This window comes from Protopterus annectens, chromosome 3.part1 (genome assembly GCF_019279795.1).
Source record: "Protopterus annectens isolate FY-2018-M chromosome 3.part1, PAN1.0, whole genome shotgun sequence".
Taxonomy (NCBI): Eukaryota; Metazoa; Chordata; order Ceratodontiformes; family Protopteridae; genus Protopterus; species Protopterus annectens.
Genome location: NC_056732.1, coordinates 1,560,714,437 through 1,560,741,359, shown reverse-complemented (window position 1 = coordinate 1,560,741,359; position 26,923 = coordinate 1,560,714,437). Strand labels below are relative to the sequence as shown.

The following is a 26,923-nucleotide window of genomic DNA, read 5'->3' as shown; positions in this document are numbered from 1 at the left end:
ACTATATAGTTTCATTATGCTGTGGTAGCATTGTCGCCTCACAGTTAGACGTTGCCCGTTCGATTCTGAGTTAGAGCGTCTTCTGTGTAGCGACATGCGTGAATGGGTGTTCCTTCGTTGAAGGTTGTGCGTTAGGCCTGGCAAGCCAGTACGTAAAAATCTACTGCCAATCATTAGCGGACCGGAGTTCCTCTGTGGCGACCCCTAACCGGGAAAAGCCAAAAGACACAAACAATTACTATATAGTTTCATTAAGTCTCTTTCAACTGCTTTCTCAAAAGATTCAATTAAAGGATGCGTTTGGGGAATAAATGTGGACTTTTTTTAAACATATTAATACCGCTATTTTTCAGTATTATATTGATATTTCCTGAGGAAAGTCTGAGCCGGAGAGAGGAGTAAAGTTGGAGCTGAATTTTTCAGCCAGGAAATTTGAGGTTGCGGCTATAGCTAAAGAATGATTTGTGGTTGTCCTTGGCCTGGGAGGTCAAACTTACCTCAAATTTGGCTTTGGTAGACTTTATTTGTCCTCTGAGTTGTTTGTTTAGTTTGATGAGAGTGCTTTTATCCTGATGGGTGCTGCACTTCCTAATTTTTGCCATGATTTTCTTCCTCATGTTATACAGCCAATTGATTTTGTGATTCCACCAGTGGCTTGTTTTTTTTTGAGTTAGTAGTGTACTTCTTCCTGGTGGGTAGAACTGCCTCTATGCAGCTGTTAACATGCTTGTACAGGGTTTCTTTGAACAGTTCTACATAAGCAGAAGTGTTATAAAGGTTTATGGGAGTTTGAAATTTTGCCAGGTTCTCACATAATAGCAAGAGGTTAGCCTTAGAATAGTTCCTGAATATTCCAGGTTTAGCTGGGGGTCCAAGTTTTATTCTTACTTCAAAGGAGACTATTTTGTGGTCTGACCTTACCAGGAAAGGCATTACAGTAGGGGGTGTGCAGCAGTGTCCCATACTAGTGAGGACCAGATCTAGCATGGTTGCACCCTTGGTTGGTGTATTGACTATCTGGTCCAGGGGGTTTGTGTTTACAAAATCCAGGAATCTCTGTGCATGTACTTTTGGTGTCATATAAGATTCAAAGCTAATAGTGGGGTAATTAAAGTCACCCATGAATATGGTATTGGGTTGGATGGTTAGTGTTTTTAATAAATTTAAATACATGGTATGGGTTTTCTGGGTCATAAAGGGGGACCTGTAGCTTGCAAGGAAGTGGTATTGGATTTTACCTATGGTGATTTGAACATGGAGCAGCCCAAGTGCATTATCCTGATTTACCAGCCTTGAAGTATATTTATTTGTGTTGTAAGTAGAGACACCTCCACCTTTAGTCCCTGCCTGTGACATCGCTGGTCTAAATGTGTGGAAGGCATTATAACCTTGCACTGTTGGTGTGCTCTCCATGGCTTTAAACCATGTCTGAGTGACCGCACAGATATAATTATTCTCTAGGGTAAAGAGAACCTATAGGGAGTGGAGTTTTTTGTTTAGACTGCTAGCATTGAGCAGTAATACCTTTAGATTTTCTTGGTTTTGATTTACTATGTCAGAAGTACTTTCAGTTTCTAAACATACTGGAAAATATTAAGATAGAACCAAACACCCTAATACTGGGTGATTTTAACTACCCTGCCATTAACTGGGAAAACTACTCATGTACCAACACCTTTGCCCAACGGTTCTTGGAATTCATAAATTCCAACGCCCTGGATCAACTAATCCATAGTCCCACCAGGGGCTCCAATATCCTAGACCTGGTCATTACCAACATGGGAAATCGATGCTCCACACCTATGGTCACCCCCTCGTTAGTCAGGTCTGAACATAAGCTAATCACCCTTAACATCCACATCCCACCCCCACCCCCAGTAAGGAAACCTCCATAAAAAACTTCTCCAAAGCCAACTTTATGCTACTCAAGTCAGAAGTGACAAACTTCATGACACCCATGCAGACAGGAACTGAAAGTTCAACTGCTGAATCCTACACTAAGGCACTGTATGAGCACATCCACTCATACATGAATCGTGCCATCCCAAATAGAACCAAGATGCTTTCATTCAAAAAAAGGAAGCGAATCTAGTGGTCCCCTGCCATAAACAAACTTTACAACAAAAGGGAGAAACTGTTGCAGAAAAGAGGAAAATCCCAGGATGCAAAAACTCCCTTACCAGCCTCAGTAAGAAACAGAGATCCCTCATAAAATCCTCCAAAGCTAGTTACGAAAATAAAATTGCCAAAGATTCCAAAGACAACCACAATGCATTCTATAACTATGTCAAGAATCTAAATGGCAATGCTCAGATCTGCTCTGAGCTAAAACAGAATGGCATTAAATATACTGATCCCAAGGATATTGCCAATATCCTGGCAGATCGATTCAGTGCCAATTTCTCCCCCCTCTCACCCCCTAAATGGCCCATCTCAGTACCGGAAGATTGCCAAATTCCGGTAATAACAGCCACACAGGTAAAAAAACGCACTCTCCAAAGCTAAGAATGCAGCATCCATGGGACCAGATGACATTCTGGGCTGTGTACTACATGAACTACAATATGAACTGGCACCTCACCTAAGTGTCATGTTTAATCATAGCCTCACCTCAGGTTTCGTGCCGACTGAGTGGCGCAGAACTACAGTTATCCCACTCCACAAGGGGGAATCCACCTTGGATCCCGGAAACTACCGTCCCATCAGTCTGACAAGCCTTATCTACAAGGCCATGGAGCGTATTATCATGGAACTTATAAACAAAGACATTGGCAACCTTCAAACACTGAACCCCACGCGGTTTGGGCTTGTGAAGGGCCGATCTTGTCTCCTGAACCTGATTGACTTCTTCGAATCAGTCTCCAGAGCCATAGACAAGGATAAGGTGGTCGACACAGCCTATCTAGACCTTGCCGAGGCCTTTGACACCATCCCCCACTCTGGAATCATAGATAAACTTACTAAGCTGGGCATTAATCCCTACGTCACCCAATGGGTTGCTAACTGGCTTACTGATAGAACACACACTGTAAAAGTAGCCGACTCCAAATCCAGCTCCAGACAAGTGACAAGTGGAGTACCTCAGGGTTCAGTCCTGGGACCGCTCTTGTTTGGCATCTACTTCTCTGAAGTACAGGCCAGCACTAAGGGACTCTGGCTAACAAAGTTCGCAGATGACTGCAAACTGGGAGCCATTATTGAATCCCCAAATGATGTCGATACTCTACAAAAGGGCCTTACAGAAACAGATGCTTGGTGCCAGAGTCATGGGCTCAAGCTCATTGCCAAGAAATGTATAGTTATCCACTTTGGGAAAAAACATGTACCCATGAATTACCATATAGGTGGCAGTACACTAAACTCTGGAAGTGTGATAAGAGACTTAGGGACACAGGTGGACAGTGGTCTCACCTTCGATAACCACATCACCACAACAGTCAGGAAATCCTTCTATGTGGCACACCTCATCACTAAGGGCTTTTCATCCAGAAAAAAGGAGGTCATTGTCCCACTGTACTCATCCCTCATTAGACCCATTATAGAATACAACGCCCCGTTTGGTATGTACCTCTCAAGACATCTGCAACAACTGGAAAGGCCGCAGAAATACCTCACTAAAATAATCGCAGGCCTAAAGCAGATGCCCTACGCTGACCACCTTAAAAAACTCCAGCTATATCGCATATCGTCTACTCAGAGGTGATCTCTGCTTAACATACAAGGCCATGTCAAACCCAGAGCTGTTGGACATGCTACACTTAAAGAAATCCCAATCCCTCAGAGCCACATGCTCCAGGGATCTAAACCTTGTCATCACAATAAACAAACCATGCTGGAGGGATAGGTTCCTGACCCAGAGACTCTCCAGACTCTGGAATAGATTGCCCATATATGTCAAGCAGAGTGCCTCTTTGGCCCTCTTCAAAAGGAACCTTGATGATTGGATGGGAGAAAGGAAATTCACCCTGGGAATCACGTCAGTTGCCCTGCTAGACAGGAGTCCAGGGAAGTAAATAGTGTGGGAAGAAATAGCCAGGGAATTGTTATGGCTAGGCTTGTATAGGCCCTAGGGCTGATAGCCTAGTACCAACCTATGAACCTATGAACTTATGAACATTGCCTAAAAAAGGCACTTTGAGGGAAGACAATGTTTTAGCTAATATTCAAAATCCTAGGGGAGAGAGGTGCAGACCATCCCTGGCAAAGCAGCGTGGTCTGACCATCTCATTTCATGCTGACAAATATTGCACCCCTTAGAATGACACCATAAACTAAGCCAGTTAGTAAAGTCAATCATCTTTTGTTCGTATTGTGTCATCATCCCTGGAGAAGGTAAAATGCTGCTCAATGCTAAAGCTCATACCAGCCTGAAACACATATTCCGCGAGTTCCAAGATGTCTCTGTTCATATAGTCTAGGGAGGTATGTCTCAGGTCATTTACTACCACATGGACTGTGACTGAGTCATATTGGTAATTGTGGTCCAATGACCTGAGTGCATGTGTAATATGACGGATCCTAGCCCCTGATTAGCAACTGAACGTAACTTTCTCCTTACACAGCCTGGTGAGAGGGACATCATTGTGTCTCAAGATGGAGTCTCTAATGAGTAGAATATTGGATTGTGTGGTGACTTGCTTTATGGGCTTAGAGGTAGAAGGCTCCATGAGATGTAGCTCTGTGTGTTGATGTGGGTGTTGTTTTGAAAGAGTGCATTTGGGGCTGCTGAGGGTATTTGTTGTGTACTTCATCAGGAGGTCTTTGTAGTTTAAAAAATATTACATTTAAGTGCCTCAGCATATTTGAGTCTATATGTCTGCTTTGAATTGTGCATAATGATGGGTGCAGCATGTGTACTGCTGACAACCTTATTGACATTAGGAGTACTTTTATGCGAGAGCTTTGCCTTAAGTGACATTGTGTAAATACATCTCTCACATACCATATCAATTTGAGAATTAACTGGTTTCTACAGTGCCTCAGGATGCCCATATCCACCAAGCCGGTAATGCAGACAGTAGGAAAGTTCATATCCATGGCAACAGACCCTTTTTTATTGAATAAACTGTTGGAGTAAGAATGTCAGTCAGTGTCAGGAGTATCCGTTTTGCAGCTATGTGGACTGTGCTTTTCACTGCAAACTAGTTGTCCTGTGGGCAACTAGGTATTAGAGAAATTTTGAATTGTGCTTTTACAGGAAAAATGTCACTCAAGGTGTCTGAGTCTGTACATAGCACTTCCAAACAGTTGAGAGAAAACTAATACACAGACCCTGAAAATTTAAGGATAAAGTATTTAGGCAGATGTTCTAAAGTTAGAAACAAATCAAGCAGTACTTACTGAAAACAAATAATTAGCTTGTCAACAATGATGAAAAGAGGGGAGCTGCATGAATGGAAGCAATAATTAAGCACCTAGCAAAAAAAAAAAAAAAAAAAGAAGTAAAGGATCTTTGTGTAAATAGATATATATTTAGCTATATTTTTATCTATCGATCTGTATCACCCTTATGTACCCTTATGTATGTACCCTTAATACAGAAGAGGTAATAAATGTCTGGGGACCCAGGTAGAGAGTAATCTCTCCTTTGACAATCGTATTGCCAAAGTAGTTAGGAAATCCTTCTATGTGGCCCATCTAATTACTAAAGGGTTCGCATCTAGAAATAAAGAGGTTATAGTGCCCCTCATCAGACCCATCATAGAGTACAATGCCCCATTTGGGATGTACCTCACAAGACACTTCCAACAGCTGGAGAGACCACAAAAGTACCTCACCAAGAGGATTACTGGCCTCAAACATATGTCCTATGCAGCCCGACTGAAAAAAACTCCGGCTGTACTCAGTGGCATATCGCTTACTCAGAGGTGATCTCTGCTTGACTTACAAAGCCATGTCCAACTCAGAATTGATAGACATGCTCCACCTAAAGAAATCCAAGTCATTGCGAGCCACGAGTTCTAGTGAGCTAAACCTCACCTCAACAATAAATAGAACAAGCTGGAGGGATAGATTCCTGTCACAGAGACTCCTCATGCTTTGGAACAAAATTCCAAACTACATTAGGCAGAGCCCCTCACTAACACTCTTCAAGAGAAACCTTGATGAGTGGATGGGTAACAGAAAATACACCCCTGGGGTCACTTCATTGGCTTTGCTTGACAAAGGATCAGTTAATTAATCAATGAGGTGGCGATAGCCGACACACTGGCTAGGCTTATAAATGCCCTCAGGCAGATAGCCTAGAACCTACATATGAACCTATGTATATATCTATATATATATATATCTATATATATATATATATATATATATATATATATATGTGTGTGTATAAATAAATATACACACATACACACACACATATATAGGTTCCATTCAGGTAGTTTAGCCTTTATCTAATCACAAGTGGTTTAAAAAAGTGATCTTATCATAGCTGGTCTCATGAGTGTTGGTACTTTACCATTTCTAACTCTTGCTAAAAAGTAAAGTTTGTGATTTTTTTATCACTAATATTAACTTTCTTTTTGATTTATCAGTAATATTACAGTTTGTTTTGTCACACTGCGTTCTGTCAGTTGATGGTGCATTTCCAAGTTTTTTCCTTTTCTTTCAATGTAGTGCAACTTTGGACTTGTTATATATTTCTCTCTCACAATCCCCACTACAAAAAAACTTTTTGAGTTATGTTGGGTTATGTAAAATGTGTTTAGATCAGGTGTGTTTTGATATTCTGTGTTTTAGCGCAACTAACATATACTAATTATATATTATGTATATAAACACACACACATGCACACACACACATGTATATAAACACACCCAAAGGGTAAAAAGGTCACACAAGTTCTGTAATGGATGCATATGAGATATATGCAAATGATCTCTTAATGGCATCAGGTAGTCCAGCTAAATGGTTTCTGAATATTTATTACTTTAGCACTTTTTAAGTCTTTATGGTTATATTCAGACCAACAAAACCTAATCCCACTAACTGTGGACATGCATGGTTTAACCTTTTTATTGACCTAATCAAGACAGCTTAAATGGATAGCTTGGATATACTTCAGAAACACAGGGTCTTTAAACCCAACTGATACACATATACATTAAGGTGCTTGCAAAGTATTCCATCTAACATCTAAACCAAAGGGTAGAAAGGTCACAGAGACAAATCATTTGGTAAAAATTGCAAGAAAAGCCTAGCAAAGCTAGAGTTTTCACTATCCAGCACCTTAAACCTTTTGTAATGGAGGCCCATGGGATATATGCAATTGGACTTTTAACCCATTCAAGCATATAGCGCATTATTGTATTCTTCCAGTTAACACTCATATATGGCATTCAGACATTTTTAGGGTCTGTCATCCTTAATTACTTGAGTCACAAATTAATAATAGGCAGTATTAGAAAGTGCAAGGTGTAATTAACAAAATTATACTAAGGTCATTAATCTTGGATATTCTACCTTGGAGAAATTAATGACTGATTTTCCATCATTATTCCTATTTTCATATTTCCATTTATATTTTCCTAACTGGAAACCTACGTGTTATTGAGGGGTATAGTGTGAAATACCCTGGTGGGAGAAAGAAAAGTACATTGTCAATGTGCAATCACAGTACACTATACTGAAGATATTGGTAGTTATTTGCTAGTAATTATGAAAATATAAAATATTTCCATGTGTACTTAATATTTCTAAAACAATGCTGTGACATGCAAACTATTGTATGGCATTGGATGAAACCTTAGATGATGTTGAAGAAAACTCTCATTGATATTGGCACTCTAATTTGCACATCTTGAGAGGTCTTCAGTGTTATTTATATTGTTAATTATACAAATAAACATTATTCTTCATGTATCTGTAAATATCTTGGTAAGCATGCACATAGACAGGAACGTTTTGCTGTCATGTGAAAGCTTATGTCCAGCTGACAAAAGTAAGGTGGCAAAATACATCTAGTAATACAGTTTCTAAGCTATAACAATTTGTTTGTGAAACATTAGAAAAAATATCATCATATTATATATAATATAATATAATATAATATAATATATTATATTATAGTATTGATGTAAAGACTGTGACTTTACTGGCCGTTATCAGTGCAAAGAAGACTTTTTAGTAATAACACAACTGTTAGTACCATTGTAATAGCTTTTATTGCTCATAAAATATTTGTATTTCTTTGTGTTATGCTTTTAAATTGATTTCCCAGAAAATGCTTTGGAATGTAACAATTTGTGTAGGCTACTAGAGCACATCACATAGGTGTCAGTGAGTTAAGGACATCAAGTGATTCTAGTTAATGGCTTCTGAATATCCATGATTTTTTTTTACGTAAGTCTTAATGGTTACATTTAGGCCAATAAATCCAAATCCAACTATCTGTGGGCATGCATGTTGGCCTTTTTATTGACCTCATCAGTATAGCATAAGTGGACAGTTTGGCTGCACTTTAGAAACACAAGTCTTTAACGCAACTGCATAGCTCTCAGCTTTCTAGATTTTTGCCTCATATTTTTGGCCTTTTCCACATAAGATTTGTGTTTTTTTAGCAAATCACTGAAAACTAATTTCACTAAATGGCATACATTTGAGTTTCAAACGTCATATCCTTCAGAAAATGCATGTTAATACAAATTATATCATTCTAGCAGCTTTCTAATGTCATAAGAATAATATTTAAAATCTCTTTCTATTTTTGTGATGTGCCCCTCCATTATTTTAGGCATTGTGTAGATTTCTTGTAGTATGAAGTTGAGAAGTATGCCTAGCCGATGCCCATAAACATTAAGGTGTCTGCAAAATGCTCCAACTAACATCCAGACCAAAGGGTAAAAAAGTCACAAAGGCAAACCATTCAGCAAAAAACTGCAAGAAAAACCCAACCAAGCTAGAGTTTTAACTGTGAGTACCTTAAACCTCCTGTAATGGAGGCCTAAGGGATATATGCATGTTTCCCTTAAGGACATCAAGCATTTCAGCAAAATGACTTTCGATTGTCCATGACTTTGTACCTTTTAACCTTTTTTAAATTTTTATGGTTACATTCAAGCCAGTAAAGCCTGCGATCAAACCACACCAGCTGTGGGTAAATCCTGATATACCCACTCACAGTCATGGATTATTGCTTTAGTATATAAAAATGCCTCTTGCAATGCAGCTGTTCACAGTAATGTAAGTATGACTGCCTCTGGCTGAGCTTATAGCTGCAAAGTGATCATTAGACAGATCTACTAGCCCATTTACTAAACACAAACGGATAATGGAATTGATAATTTATTTACGTTCCTTAATCCTACAAATAAATAATCAAATAAACATTTAAATAAATGACGAAATCAAGTTTCCTAATTCTACAGTACAAGAGTTTATTTTTTGTTTTCCATTTGACTGTGACCATTCTACATAATCATGAAATCTGAAAACATCTGAATACGTTTTTCAGCAACAATTTTAATAATGAACACAATCTTTAAAGCGTTGTCATGAAGCCTGGTTCATGAAAGATGATTGCACATATATAACAGTGCTTTATTTCTTTTTATTTATTTTTGTTTTTGTTAACCAGAGTAGAAATTGATCTGTCTGGAAGATTCTTCAGGTTCAGTCCAGGTGCTTCTCAAACCATCAACAAATGACATTAACTGGTACTTCCTTTCCACTTCCTGACATGCTCTGTAGCCCTTTATCATCTGTCAGGCAATCCATTTCCAGGCCTATTGCCAAGTGATATAAAGTGATGAAATCTAATTTCTCATTTCCTCAGCCACTTCTGTCAGGAATCCCAGGTTTCTTGTCCCTGCTCATTAACCCCCCTCATTTAGTTACTGTCTTCCCTTTCAGTACTGTGTTAATAGCTCATATCAGCCAAACCTCATTAATTATCAGACGTAGTAAAACTTTCATCTCTGTTTGCCCTTTTTTCTGTCTCAGCAGTAATACAGATATAGTACTGTGCCATAGGTTTTCAGGCCCCACTCCCCAGAATGCATCTATTCATCTAAACTCAGCCTTGCACGGTCACTCAAGTCAATACATTCATCATCTTCATAGACTTTAACTACGAGCCTATTAGCCATGTGTCTTTTTCCTGGATGATCAACTCCAATTATTCAATGGCCAACCACTTTGGAAAGCTTGTAACATTTTAATTGTTCCTTATATCTCATGGAGCCTTCCATTGTTGATATAAAGTAACATGACATGGTGAGAATAAGGAACTTCACTGCAAAGTTCAGGTACAACGTTAATCCACTGTATCTCACTTTTCAGTCATACTAGCTGAACCACATTTACTTCATACAGTGTCTCCTAAAACAAGCCATTCGGCATGACTACTCTAAGTCAATTAATTATCTGAAATACTGTTTCTCTTATGTTTCTAGATTTCTAAACATAAAGACAATAACATTTATCACATGTTATCATGCTAATGATGTATAAACACTATTGTTCTATCACAAATTCCACAGTAATAACTTCATTCTTGCATACATTTGCTTGAGCTAGGCCAACTTGAGATAGTCTTTAATTATTTAGCTATCTCACTCCATAGTTATTGTAAACAATTTTCTAAACCACTTTGTTAACATTTCCACCATATAAGTGTGCTGTTGAGCCCCATTTAATACTTTTTATTTAACTAAACTACAGAAAAATGCACACATGTGTAACAACTAGATTCTTTAAAATATTTATACTGTCATTAAGATTAGAATCAACCTCCCCATAGGCATAAGTCTAATATCAACCCCATCACCTAATTTTTATAGTAATATATATATTTTAAATGTTGTTAAGTAAATATAGAGAGAGTTAAGTATTCTGTTTTTATATATATATATATATATATATATATATATATATATATATATATATACACACACACATTTTTTTTACATTGCACGAGCAGTCCGTGTTCAGACAAACCAATTTAGAATGTCCCATTTGCAAATCTCAGTTTTATCTTGTCATTGGATCTATAACCCTCATATCATAATTTAGACTTGTTAGATAGGATAGAGAAATTTGCATTCAATATATCACATTTTGCTTTTTAATTTTATTCCTGTCTATTGTTAATATAACCATCTTGAAAAGTGTCAGTAGGTTACAGTATTATGTACATTACCTGTTTAACAATAACGAAAAGACAGGAGATAAAGAAGCAGAACCTCCTCTCCCCATTCACGTCCATGTTTGCCGTTATATTTAGTTTCCATCATCAGTTGTTTGCATCCATGATTTCTAATGTGTTGCACTTATTTTTCATTTACTTTCACTGTTATGAAAGGGTAATCCCTAGAATATTAAGTACATACATGCATTAGCACTCTGAAAGAAAACAAACAACTTTATGATTGCCTTAACAGTTCATCAATTCAGAGACCGCAAAATACAGTAAAATGTGTAGCATACATACATTACATTCATGTTTTCTGCCTTTATACCAGTGCAATATATTCATTCTGAAATACGTCAGACTGTTTTCTAAATCACTGTCTTGTTTGTTCATAACAAAATATAAATTTAAACGTATTAATGACATGGTAATAATCTATATGCTATACATTGTATGTACACATTACATTTGCTAGTATTTGAAACAATGTAATATTTGTTATAATTTCTTACAGACTTCCCAGTGTTGTCTTTACTTCACAGCCTTTTTATGACATATAGCATATGGGTTGCACTATAAATCCAGAAAACATTATTTTACCAAGCAAAGGTTGTACTCACCCATTAATAAAGAAAACCTGACAAAGTGCAAACCTAAAACATCAGAATAATTGCAAAATAATATTTAAATCTTGTGAGACCATAGAGTAATTCATTCAAGTAGATAAATAGTTATTTTATGGCCATCACCAGCCCCCAATTGAACACACACAAGCTCTTCCTTTTCCATCTTGAGTTCCATGTTCTTCCTATTTCAGCTGTACATCAGCTGGACTCATGTTTTCAGCAATCTTGGTGGAACTGGACTGTTTATTTCCTCACTATCACTTTCTGTTAAATGGTCAGTCCTTTCAGTGCTGATTGGGCATCTTTACACAATTCTAGAAGCATAGCTAGCTCATTTGGTTCCCCTCAACTCGAACTTGAGGAGCAAAAAAAAAAAAAGCCCTTCTCAAAATGATATCTTTCACTCTCCTGCAGCGATACCAAAACTATAACAAACAGCTTGCTGCAGATACTAACACACACACTCCCCTCACACTAAGTGCTTCAGCTGAGCCATAAATGCAGTACTGGCATGCACTATCTATGCTGATACTGCACTGCTGCACCATGAGCATCTGCAAATCGCATCCCCCTGACAGCTTGTCCTTCATGCAGTTGCCCTTAACTCTGACCCAGGTATCACTCTTAAAACCTGGCTAGTGTCTTGGAAAGATATCCTCAAGATTTCTGGAAAAGTCATTTTGTATTTTAATTTCACCCTTCTATACTCCTTGGTAACCTCCATAAACTGCAATCTGTGCTGCAATTTAAGTTCAGAAAAATCATCCTCGGTAAAGGCTGGTTACCTTCTTCTGTCTCTTTTCCAAATGCTGCAGTTGTCATATATATTTTTTAAACATTTTTGTTAAAGTTTCACTTAAGACTTAGGCACACACACATTAATAGAAAAGAAAACAAACCATATTGGCATTTTGTCATTTACATACATTATGCATTATATATTTGTATTCTTCCTTTACAACAACTCTCATTTAGCCCAGCATTACATAAATTACTCAACCCCTGCTTTCCCTTAAACCTCACTCCTCCTAAACATTACTTTGCATATATTGTTCCCACACATTCCATTTTTTCCATGATCCTTCCTCGTTTTAAGATTCCATTTCCAGCTGTTTTTATTCTTTTATGACATTCAGCACTTCAAATACAGTTGGTTTAGATTTTGATTGTATAGTAATTACTTTTTACTTTTTGGCAGTCAACAGAATTAAACTTAATAAGGCCTTACCATGTGTAAGTAATTCAGAACTTGTGTCCCAGCTCAAAAGGATAATTTCTTTAGTTACAGCCTTTAGCTCTCCCGTATTTCTGATGGAATATTCTGTAGGGAATTTTAAAAATCTGCCAGCTCATTGCACTCCTAAAAATATGTTTCCAGTTACCTCTTTCTTCCCAATTGCACCTCCAGCATTTGCTATCTTCCTGAGCAAAAATTATTTTGAGTCTGCTTGGGATATAAAAATACCTATCCAAATAGTTCCAAACAAAATTGTTGTCCTTTTGGATTTTGTTGCATACTTAGAAGAGATATATGTGTTCCCTTGTACATTGCTCTTCCAGTCTCTCTTCCCAATCTTTTTTAACTTCCTCTGATTGATTCTTATAGTTATTATGCAATATTTCACATGCCCTACTAATCTTTGTTTTTCTCATACTGTAACACAAACTGTACTAGAAATATTTGGGGTTTATCATATTTCCTGTTGTCTAATGATAAAATAAACCAACACATTCTCTTCAGTTCCCAATGATGTTTTAGAGAACCAAGTCCAGAGTGCAATTTTTATTTTAACAGTGTGTAAATAATATAGTCCTTTCCTCACCCTCGAATACTACATCCCTCCTCATATTCGTCCTCCCTGATATTTCTCCCAAAGTTGCTAACTTACTGTGCTACATTATTGTGCTATACTAGCTATATTTCAAGTACACCACAACATCAAACATAAATGTACATGTCAACTGGGACACAACATCATTTAGTTTCTTCAGCTATTGTAGTTGTATGATTACCAGTGCAGTCTTCTTTTGGCAGACTCATTACCATACCTTTAACTAAAAGCAAATTTGGTGGTTCATGCTACTTAGTTTAATTGTAATAAACACATTTGGTGATTTATGTTACTTAGTTTTTATAGGAAAGCATTGGAACTCTTCTTTCGTCTGTCCAGTCATTTATCTGAGATAAGAGCATTTAGGAATGAGGTAAAAAAAATGTCATGTTGCTGTAGCAGCACTTAATTTATTGTATCTTTGGCTGGGCTGTCTTCCTCCATATCACTTCTTATCATTTCATTTAAGTAGCACCTCTGGTACCAAATGAACTGCACTTATGTTTATGGCTTATATACATTTACAACCACCTTCTTGTATTCAGTATACATAGGTGATTTATATACCTGTTGGCCACTTTTATTCATATCCTTTGTACCAACTTTTGTACAGTACTTGTTTTTATCAGAATGGAAGCTGACTTGCTGACATGTTCATGGCACAATTAGCATAGTTTTTACCTTGTTTTGACCTTGATTAGGGTGATGAGCAGCATTATGTGCTTGTAAAGGGTGGCAAAAGCCTTTAAATGTAGCTTGGTCTGGCAGATGGTGCAGAGGATTAAAGAGCTGTTAGGGAGCTGTGTCCTGTGGTCCAGTGTTTCATTCCTTCAGCCTCCCTTGCTAACTGCGTGACTCTGATAAAGTCCTGTGTTGAGTCTGATAAAGGTCCATGAAAATTAGTGCTCTACCACATAAACAAACATGAATAAGTAACTAAATACTTAAAGGTGTGTATGGCTAGACATGTTATGGTTCCTGTGATTACTTGCCTGGTACTGTTCTAAGACTCTGTTACCTGACATTGTCATAATTGTTGTGTTGACTGTAAATAAAAATACAAGAAATAGCAGCTGTTAGTACTTTTGAAGCACGTCTATATGGAATTTCTTTCCTATAAAATCTTGCTAGCTACCAGACATGTCAAAGTGTATAGCTTAATTTCTGACATTAGTCAATTTTGTTTTCCTTTCTCTTGTACTGTGTTGACAACTGTTCAATTTTATAATACACGTTGCAATAGCAGTCTGATTTTGTTTTCCCCAAGACTCCACTGATAATGGGTTATCCCAGCCAGATGTTCCTTGTTAACTAATGTAAAGCCATCCCTCATGCACAGATATGATATTTGGATTATTCTTAGATGTCTGTAGTAATGCATTTGATAAATATTACTACCAGTGGCGGCTGGTGACTTCAAATCAAAGGAGGGCTGCAGGAGACAGCTGAATGGGTGGGGCCAATGGGAATGGGTGTGGCCAACCAGAAAGAGGAGGAGCTATGCTAAAAACCACAAAAACTGTAACTTTAATTAAATACTCTGCCCCGGGTGCCAAACCATCATTATGAGAGTCCAATCAAGACAAAATGAAGTGTAGAAGAAAAACATATTTCAATCCATTGGCCGCATGACAACTTACTTAATATCTAGATGGAAACAAAAAGGTTGTAAGGCATGAAAAAATAAATTACTTTTTAAATACATTACTGGAATGCTAGTCAAAATCAAGTATAAGAAAAACAAGCAGCACTCAACTTAAACCACTTCTCCTTGTACTCCAGTTCTAATTATAATTTATATTCAGCTTTATTAAAGTACCAAGTAACATGCTGAAAGTAGCAATCTCTGTGATACACCCACTTGTAAAAATGTTTCTTATCCAAAAAAGACCTGCTGCCTGACAACAACTATTTACTTATTTCATGGGGAAAACATGATCAAAGTAAAAAATGAAAAGCAAACAGGAAACAAGCTCAACATACATTGCTTAAAGGATTACTGCACAGGATAATGACCACACATGATAGATTGGCATTCTGTTTAGTTTGCAGGTAAAGCCTGTAATGAGCTCTTAAAATAATGTAGTCCTGTCCTTTATTACAAATACTGTCATATGCATTTCAATACCCAAGGCTTATATGTTATCTAGTTATGTAAGTATTCTCTGCATAGCAACAACAGAAAGGCTTTCAATGTTGGCAATTCTTTAACAGTATGCTTATTAAAACTTACTTGCATCTTACAATCTCAGACAAGCTTACCAGATGATAATTAAAGCACTGCTACTTAAACACAGAGTAACAGGCACTTTCTGAATAATAATAAGCATAAATCAACAGTATAAAAATATGACAGAAACCAGAACATTCTGCAAAATCAAGGACAGATGAAAAGCCATTGTAGTACTTGTGTCTACCTTGGATGGGGGGATAGTCTGCACATTTACACTGCATAACTGCTCCTTGCCTTGCTTGGACACATCCAGAGTCACTACATGGGGGAGTGGGGTGCAACAAGTATGTCACAATTTGAAATGTCTTTGGCTGACTGCGATGGCCTTGACACATTTGTCATACCTCTCAACCTCAGAGCAAGAAATCTGGACAAAGCCATGCATAGAAGTGGGACAAAGGCCCAAAAATAAGGACAATTTTTAAATATTGCTCTTATAAACTTAGAAAGATAATAGAATAGTAGGTCTTGCATTAGTATGAATTTTCTGAAGGGTATGAAATCTGAAACTGAAATGTCTGTCATTATTTTCTAACTTCAGTCTTTAACGATTTGCCACTAATTTGCAAAAAACCCCCACAATTTTATGAAAAATGGACCAAAAATGTGATTCAAAAATATAAAATAGCCACACAATACAGCTGGGCACCTGTCAAAGAAGGGACACTTTTTAATATTAGTACTGCTAACTTAAGCAGCTGACAAAATAAAATAATCTACATGCATTTCTGAAATAAAAGTAATCTGTAACTGATTATTACAGTTATTTATTAATTGTAAACCCTCCATGTTTTCTTCCAAAATTGCCATTTTGCGGAGGGATTATTAGGGGAAGAGCAACATTTTGAGGCAAAATCGGGGACAGTTGAGAGGTTTGGATATGCCTAATTCTATAAAGCAATTTATATGCATGTACCTCTCAACCTGTTAATGCAGGAAATCTGGACAAGGCGAAATATATGGGGGGAACATATAAACAATTTTATTTTGCATTTTACAGCGCAAACACTAATAGATATCATATCTGCTAAACAAAGCAATGCAGTCTCACATTGAGAACAGACTTGGCATTAAAACTTCTCTGCCCTTGAAAACTCACATCACTGAAACAGTATTGAAATCCACATTCAAAGAAAATACATTTTGCCAGTGGCAGATTAACTTTAGATTTGGGCTGTTTTCAAATCACAGGCCCCTTGCACACAAAACATACACATGCTCTTTCATACACCTTCCTGATTGTATTAAATTATATTCCTTGAACAATACAGTACAGTTTTAGAGGGTGTTTTAAATTTATTGTTTTTAATTTTTTCCAGTAAACAATGAAACAAAATGCATGCACCAGTAATGACAAAACTGCCCAATTCAGAACATTGCCATCATAAAAGTCTACTCAAACTTCTACAGTCCACCAGTATCAGTACATATGATATGCACAATCTCTGAAGAAGTAAAAGCCATCTAAATAATTCCACATTAAAGAGATGTGTAACTAATGAAGAGGTTGCTGCTAGCAAACAACTTTGTATTTCATTGTTTCATCTACAAATAAATTGCCTGTTACCCTTGAGGAATAAATTGCTGATCTTACACTAAAAAAATGATAAGCTAGCAATATTGCAATAGGGAATGGATGGCAAACTAATAACAGGTTCATAGTTACTAGGTATCTTCACCAGAAAGGAGTGCAGCATCCACCCCTTTTGCAACACAGTACAGTATCACCAATACATCTATCTACTGTGGGAGTAGAACCCACAGCCTTCTGCATCAAAAGCAAGTATACTACCTGTTGTGCTATTAACAATGCATGCAGACTTAGCATAAGCAGCACTAAACTTTTGCTCCCCCTGCAGCTCTGAGCTACTTGTAAAATCTACTCACTCAGTTGTATCTCTGAACTTTGCAGTACAAAGAAATCTGGAAAAAGCCACATTTGATTGTGGGGGGGGGGACAAAAGCCCACAAACCAGGGACACATTTTAAACATTGCTTGTATAATGTTGGAAAGTTGCTAGAATAAAATGCTGTGTTACCACCTTACATTTCACTGCCAAGCCTTAAACCCAGGACCCTGTGCAAAACAGTCAGAGCAACATACCACTATGCCAAATCAGCTGTTTTGTGAAAGAGGAAGACGAAAACTTAAATGCTACCATTTAGTGAATTCAGTTCTCACCATAGCACAGCTGTGAACCTCTTAGCACAAAACACCTGAACAAAGCCAATAATGGGTGATTACAGCCCCCAAACATTCAGTGAATTCAGTTCTCACCATAGCTCTCAACCTCTTAGCAAAAAACACCCGGACAAAGCCAGTAATGGGGGAATATAGCCCCCAAACATATTCAATGAATTCAGTTCTTACCATAGCTCTCAACCTTAGCACAAAACCTGGATGAAGCCAATAATGGGGGAATACAGTCCCAAAAATAGGGACATATTTCAAATATCCATCTTATACACTTAGAAAATTGCTAGAATAAAAGCTTTTGTGTTACCATGCACTTTCTGAAGAATATGAAGTCTGATATTCAAATGCATGTCATTTTTAACATTTGTTAACCAGGAAAGTCTGACTTGGAACAAAGGCTAATTTTTAGCAGAGGCCCAGGGAGAAACACTCCAGACAGACACATGTCTTTTAAGATGGGAGGACACAAAAACAGGGAGGGCATACAGACTCCACACAGAAGGTAAGGCACCCCAGCCAAGAATCAAACCAGAGAACATGTAGCTGTCAGGCAACAATGCTACCACTGCACCAATGGACTACTGGCTTTGCAAGGACACATAAATACAGAAACCACAGATCTTATGAGGAACGGAACAAGTATCAGGGAAAAATCTGCAACATTTTTACAAATGGTGGTGTGCAGGGAATTCAGGCTCTTGCCACCTGGGCCCAAGGTACAGGGTTCAAGCCTTATTCTCTACCCACCACCATGTAGCACCTGGGGAATTTCACACACACACACACACACACACACACACACACACACACACACACACACACACACACACGTCCATCTGTTTGTTGCAGCACTAAGTCCTTGCACTAGAAAGACACACACACACACACACGTCCATCTGTTTGTTGCAGCACTAAGTCCTTGCACTAGAAAGCCTGTGAGATGTCCTTCCCCGATGAGACTCCCAGCCTGCCGATGTTGCAGTCCGAGTCCGATCCCTTTCCAGTGACAGTCTATGCAGTTACAACTGCATAGACTTCTTGGATCTCTGCACTTCAATGCTTCTTAATCTGGAGTGCTGCTGAGACAGTCTGCGTATGCTCCAGACTGGTTCAGCAGCAGTCTGGATATCGGAAATGCTGCTAGCGTGCATGTGCGAAGGTCTGCTACTTGCGATCATTTTTTTTCTTTTCTTTCTTTATTTTTATTTTACTTTCTTTCTTTTTTTACAGCTGGGGGGCTGAAGTCCTGCAGTCCAATAGCACGGGCCACTCCTGGTTACTACCCTGCGTAGGATACTCACATACTGACATTTATGAGGTCTTTGAATAGGAATACATTGCTTTTAAACTTAAGAGATCATGTTTACCTTACAGTACAATAGAATAGACAAATATACAGGCATATTTCATAAAAGACATTCATGCATCTGTACAGCATATTTTCATCACAAGTAAGTTGGAGTGCCCATTTATGATTCATGGCATTTCAGAAAGTTTACTGCCAGAGTTTTAATTACAGAATAACTTATAAGCATTCTAGTGTCATTGTAAAGTAACAAAGGAGATATTCACAACTGAGAAGAGTACAGAGGTATCAGACTCTTGTTGCACTGCATGAAAGTGCTAAAGGTGGTGATTAATAAACGAATATGCAGAATAGCAGAAGTTAAGATGGGGGCGCAAGCAGTCTGGATTCAGATCAGGATGCAGTACAATGGAGCCAATGTTTACAGTGAAACAGACAGAGCAGAAGCTGGAGTTGTGGAAATAGTCCATCAGGAAATTAGACTTGCAGAAAACATATGACAAATTCACAAGAAAGCTGATTTGAGCAGCCCTGCTATGGTTTGAAGTCTCTGAAACATTAGTAGAATTAGTGTAGGCTATGTACTGGCACAAAATGACACAAGTGCAAACAGTGTTTACACTCAGAGGGTTCCCAGTGGGAGTGTGTGTACATTAGGGCTCTTACTCTGTTCATACTGGTGACGATGAACTACATCAGCAAACAGGTCACTAGGGACAGATTAAAAAACTGCTGGATGAAGACAATGTGGCATTTCAAGCAGACTGAACAGAAACTCAGCAAATGATAGGAAACTATAATGCAAAACTGAAGGCACTTAGATAAAACTGAGTACAGACAATGGAAGAAATCAAAAGTGCTAAAAATTGAATGGAAAATAGTGGAAGCAGTTAACTTCAAGTTTCTGGGAGGTGTGGTTAAGGATAAGGGAAGTGCTGCAGCCAACTGGCATAAAGTGTCAGGGGTGATCTGTAAGTGAAGAATGCCATATGAATGTAACAGTAAGTTGTACAAAACTGGTGTAACCAGTGTTTCTGTATGGCACAGAAATCAGGGCAGTGAAGGTAGAGCAGCTGAGGAAACCTGAGATCATGGAGTTCAAGTGCCTAAAATGGGCAGTAGGATGCGGGCTGTAGGACAGATGAAGAAATGAGGACATCAGTACAGAAGCCAAAGTAGCCTAAATTAATGACAAGGTCAAGGAGAACAGATTATGGTAGTTTGGTCATATGTGCAGGAAAGCAGAAGACAGTATGTTAAAGCAGATTTAAGAGAGATAGGAATAAGTTAAGAAAAGACGAGGACATCCAGCCAACAGACTGATGAACTGCCTGAGAAGTCCCAAGATAGTTTGGCAAGACTGTTGAAAGCAGAAAAGTGTCTCTGAATAGAGAGAAGTGGCAACAGTTCTTGTGATCCCCAACCCCATTTAAAATAGGGAGAAGGAGGTTGCTGATGATTCATGATGATGATGATAATATTCTGCACAGAGTAAATATCTGTAACACATTTACAGACATTTCTGCAAATAGTGACTAAAAGCAGTGCAGATATCTACTTTATATTTATCAGAGTATTTAATGCAAAACAAAGCCTGCATTTCAACTATTTTAATTATATACTTTCTGTTTGGGAGTATCTCTGTACACATGTACACGCACACACACACACACACACACACACACACACACACACACACACACACACACACACACACACACACTACTAATAGTAAGAAGTGCAATAATAAAAAAAAATGTATCCTCTGTGCCCAGATATTAGATAAGTGTGTACTTAGTCATTATGTATTATTTATAGGGACTTGTACAGCAGAATGGAACTTGTGTTCGGCTTGCTGACTGTGGCTGTCTTCACTTCATGTACACTGATCCTGCTAATATCCCAACGCCATTATTTCTGCCTCCTGGAGACTCGCTGGTAATAGGCTGCAAGTTGTGGTAAGTTTGGGATCATTTCTGACCAGTTTCTTCATTTTCATTTGTAGTGTGTTAGTCAGACTACACAGAGAGCAGTCAGTGTGAAAAATGCTTCTAAATCTAACGCACTGTGATGATGTGACTCTGTTTCAGAATGCTGAGAAAGATGCAACATGATAGCATTTGAAGAACTGCTTCCTTTGAGGTTCATCTAAGTTTGTTTCTAGCTGCAGTACTAAAAAAGGACAGTCATACGGGAACAGTAACACTAAAAAAATGTGTGGACATGGTCCATAGGTTGAAAGTCATGGATGACATGCTGGAGGTTTAGTTTCATTTCTAAGGAAGGGACATCATTTCTTTCCTAAACGTTTGATAATGTATATTCTCAAAAATTATAAAGTAGACCTTCAAATCTGTCGTTTTACATTTTAATGGAAAGCAAATCAAGGGTTCTGAGTAGACCAAATGATTCCTTAGTATTTTTTTTTCGCATCTTACTAGTTTGTGTTGTTGTTTTCTTCTGGCAAGATAAAATGATGGATGTCACAGATTGACACTTATTCCAAGATGATGGGACCTCAGTGCTATTATATTTATTGGGGGATTCATTACAGGATCTCGGAGTCACTTATTGCCAAGCATGTATATAAGTGGACATGTATAATAACACAAGTCAAAACACAGACAAAAGTATTTACTGTAGACAGCAATTGAAGTGCTCCTCTCTAAAGTTCTACTTTCTTTACAATATAACTCTTTTTTCCAGAATGGTCTGGGTCACTGACTGGTAAAGTGATAATCTCAGTGTCACATTATAAACAGACTGAGGGGAACCAAGTTGACCTAATGGATGAACTTTATTAGCAACATAGACTAGTGACTCATAGTTTAAACCATCTATCCTTTACTATTAGGCACTATTACTTTATGTGCCATTTGTTGTCACTTTTTTAAAATATTTTTTAAGAAAATGTTTGCTCAAGGAGCCCAGTACATAAAAGCCACAATCATACTGATTGCCATGTTGCTTTAAACTGCAAAAGATACTTCAGATAAATTGTAAAGGCACCAGTGCTATCTCTGTGAGACTGCTGGATGGAACCTTGACTGTGACCCAAAGAACCTTGATCAAATTAGTGGTTAAGGTGCTGTAAGAAATACTTATGAAGTGAAAGGAATGGCAAGACTTACTCTGTTTCACTTCTCCTTTGAGACAAGAAAAGGTGGCACATCTTAGGGGGTGTATCTCCTGGTAGTCCACACTGGTGAAAAGAAGAGATCTGACAGGAACTGTATGCTTTCAATGTAGGCAGGGCTGCTGATAGGTTGTGTCACTTACATGAATGAGTGATATCCCTATACTTCGCCCATTGCATGCCTACCTTTGAACAGTAGAAGGAACAGCAACAGGGTACTGCAGGAGGCATCCTGCAAGTGTTGCAGAAATACTAGTTCATGGGACTGGCACAGGATGGTGACTGAGCACAACTCAGAACCATGGTAAACCAGTTCCAGGCAGTATCAGTGCCCACTCTACTCGGATCTTGCCTTCTTTGATTGCATATTGGAAAGGGGGTGGACTCTACCAGTATTCTAGAGGCAGCTACATTGTCCTCTGTACATAGCTTTACAAGGCATTACAAACTGGACAAATTGGATTCATTTTCTATATCCAGAACTGGCTTTCTTAAGACCATTTTCCAGAGGCTCTTAGAAACATATCCTTCCGTATCCCAGGTTGGATAGGCTTTGGTGATTAACCTGTACAGCATAAAGGCCTCTGCAACAATAGGAATAATGAATATAGTACAGATGTAAAAATTGCACTTACCCATAACAGTAGATGTTGGAATTCTTCACCACTACAGTAGCTGCACCCCCATACTCCCCCCTCTTGTATTTAGTTTATGGTATAGCTTGAGATATACATTTTTTTGGTTATTTCTTGTTTATATAGTTCAGGATGAGTATACTCGTTTTTTAAACTTTTGGAAAGAAAGTCCTGAAGATTTTCTCTGACTGCTGATTTTTCCTTCCATAGTGCTGTTCAAACAGCAGTTGGAAGGAGCCAGAGTTTTTGGAAGCTGGCCGGTTGTTTTGTCTTGGGCGAAACATAACCCATATAGCATAAAGGCTACTGCAGCAGTGAGGAATTTGAATGTCTACTGTTATGGGTAAGTGCAACAACTCACTTAACCAGACAGTGCTCTGGGACAGTTAGAAAATTATGCTGGGCTCTTCAGCTGTCTCCTCAACTGCATGCCTAGTAACTATCGATGAACGTGTTTGGCTGGCAGTTAGTAGGGAGAATTAAGGCTATGAACTGTTAACGAGATACTTCCTGTTATTCAGTATTTTAATCTCTCAGCCTCCATTTGCCTACTGTGTGACTCAGAGCAAGTCATGTAAACATTCAATGTTTAGGGGCATTTTGGATATTGCACTGAGCTCCTTATTGGTCTCATGTACCATCTGTGAACCTATGAACTCCTGAAGGCAGAAAAGATCTGGGTTTCAGTGTTCTTAAGTATCTTGAAAGCAGTGCCATTGATTTCTGCCAATAACTTGCCATCTCCAGTTTGCAGTCACCTGGCAAGCCACGAAACCCACAACTGTACACTGCTGCCAAAGGCCATCTGGCTGCTTGTTATAGGAGGAGCCAGTCTTAAACTATCCACCCTTATATTCAAGCTGATTAACTCAGAGTACTTTCCCCAACTGGCAGATAAGCTTTCTATAAGGTCCTCTAGTTTCTCTCTTAAACTAATGAAGTACCTCCTATACTTATGAAACTGCCTATTGGCCTTGTTGTGGGTGAAAAAGCTTTCTTTAAAACAGCCCTGCCCATTGGCACCAATGCCTGGAATATATACACAGCAAAGATACTCTAGCCAGCTTTCAGTCAAAACTGAAAGATCACCTTACCACAGAATATGAGTGCAAGTGCTTTTGAGATGTGGGATGAAACATAATTATTATGTTTATCTTCCTTACAAATTATGGCTCCACACACCACAGTATATCAGCATTCCCTTCTTTTTACTTTATCATTGTTAACTCATTAACACCTACTTGGTGTGGAATATCACACATCTAGCAGCCTACACACACTCTTGCATTGCAAAATAGTGTCTGAAAAATCAAGTTAAAAAAAAAAATCATAAGATAAGCAAATGCAAATATTCTGTAAACAATTAAAGCTATTAAAACTGTAGGGCTAGAAATGTTTTCAGTAAGTCATATTCTTTACAGTGATAATAGTCGAATTCATAGTCTTTCCATAAGTACTATAATACATTATAATGAACACAAACCCAGTATTTTTTCTAAACTTTCATAAACAAATTGTCATATCTTGCCACTGTATAACCTAAACATATATTATTAGAATGCTTTTTATTAATCAGAAATAAGCTTTCACGTGACAGCAAGGAATTTCTCTTTGAATTAATGTTTATTGAGATATTTGCAGAAATATGAAAACGTATGCTTAATTGTATCATTAGCAATATAAACAACACTAAATATCTCTCAGGATGTTCAGATTATAGAACGTATATCACTGAAGCTACCACTAGTAAGTAAGAAGTGCAATAATCAAAGAAAATGTATCCTCTGTGCCCAGATATGACATTAGCATGTACCTAGACATTATGTGTTACAGCATATGAGGTTTAGCCTGATGACATGCAATAGTTTGTAAGTCACTTGGCAATTTGAGGTATTAAGTACATGCAGAAATATTGCTTACCTTCATAACTACTGACAGACAACTAGCAGCATCTCCAGTACAGTGTGATACAAATGGGCATTGTCAATGAATGTTCCTGTCTCCCACCATGGCATTTCATACAGTATTCATCAACAGCATCTAGATCTCTCAGTTATGAAAATATGAATAATAAGTGGCAAACCATGATTGATTTTCTCTTTTATTGGACGTCCCAGAGTAACAATATAGTGTCATTTTAATTACTTCTTGCCATTTCTAATACTGCCCATTGTTAGCTGGTAAATCACATTGCTAAAGAAGCTAGACCAACAAGGACTGGGTGCCATAAGGAGCTATGGGTATTAACTAGAAGTGTAAAGAAAAAGGCCGTATAGGTTTGTGGCATTATTAACTTAAATGGCTTCAGCATAGTCGTGTAGCATAATCTACACAGTATCTGAAATGTCTCCATGATACAATGTCATTATCTATCATCTCATATTCTTCCCATCTTAGTGGCATTAGGTGCCCCAAAACACAAGGCAGGTTATAAGTAATTGAGGAATCATCCTAGTTAAAGAGATAGGTGTGCTGGGTGCATTGCAAACTATACATGAGATAGTAAGAAAGATATAATGGAATTTACTAAGAGTCCGAAACAGCTCATCCTACCTGACTTATGTCTAGATCACAATTGTAAAAGTTATCAGAGCCATTTGATTTTGATAAGAAGGTTTATCCTGTAATCCTAGGTTTGATTCCCCACATTTCTGCTTACCTACTGTATGTTTCTGTGCAAGTCACTTAACTCCAAGATGTTCCTGGGCTGAGTATGAAAAAGATTCATGTGAACAACTGCTGTACTCCACTTAAGCAAACAGGCAAACAAAGAAACACAATAGAAAGAGTAGGAAAATACAAAATAAATAATTCCATAATTGGGACAAAGTCAATTTCTGAGCATGTGTATGTATACACAAGGGAAAAATCCTACACTTTACCTTAGCCAAAATGCCAACATAAAAATAGAGGCTGCGTGAAGAAGTCCCAAGGTAAAAAAAGTACCCAACCCTAGGAATGCCCCTGGAAGCAGGACTGGTACAGAAGGCAGTATAGAATCATCTCAAGACAGAAACACTCCTGCAACAGGATTATGTTCTGTTCACAATAGGTCTCTTGATGGTAGATGAATCCAGCAGCCAGCAGTCTAGAAAAAAACTACTGAAATGATACACCAAACAGGAGGTCTGGAAAGACTAACATGGACAAATAAGGGCAAAAAAGGATGGTTTACCTCCTTGGTGACCTGCAGACAAGAGAACATGCAGCCTAAACAAAAATTAGTATCAATCACATTATGGATCATAGCAGCTTTATATTGCATAGACTTCCACTCCTGTGAACCACACTCATCCTCTCAGTTATATTCAGTCCATTCATTCATAACTTCAAGAAGGAATTAGATGACTCCATGGGCGCCTAGTAGGCCTTGAGTATGTTGACTAAATGTTAGTTCCTATGAACCTATGAGGTCTATTTGAATTTTATTGTAAAAAAGCAAAGCTAAGTAATGACTTCCAAAACTGGTACGTCTGCTTATTGCCACCTGGAAAAATAAATCTTACACTGTAAATGGATTATCCTTTGGCTATATTTGTTTAGAGAAAGCATGCCATATTTTATCAGAATTGTCGGTAAGCCATTCAGAATGCATACTAACCATGCCCTTTTGGATCTGATTGCAGTGTATGTCAAGATGGATTGTTACAGTGCACCAGTGAGACTTGTCAAGGTAAGAAAATCAGGGGTGACTTTTTCTGCTTCAAACCTTATTTCATCTTAGTACCCATTTTAACTTAAAGCTCAGCTGGTATAATACTGTTTTCGCATCTTCTCTAAACTTCACCTTTTCATTTAACAATTTTGTTTCAGTTTACTTAAA

General features: G+C 37.9%; 1 protein-coding gene across 1 annotated transcript in view; it reads left to right on the top strand.

Moving 5' to 3' along the window:
- LOC122797804 (SCO-spondin-like) overlaps nucleotides 1-26,923 on the top strand; it is a 4,708,783-nt gene that overhangs the window by 4,054,252 nt on the left and 627,608 nt on the right. Inside the window, exons 95-96 of the mRNA XM_044066325.1 lie at nucleotides 21,148-21,287; nucleotides 26,727-26,773. Of these exons, the coding sequence (XP_043922260.1) occupies nucleotides 21,148-21,287; nucleotides 26,727-26,773 (187 nt within the window). The remainder of the gene's footprint in view (nucleotides 1-21,147; nucleotides 21,288-26,726; nucleotides 26,774-26,923) is intronic.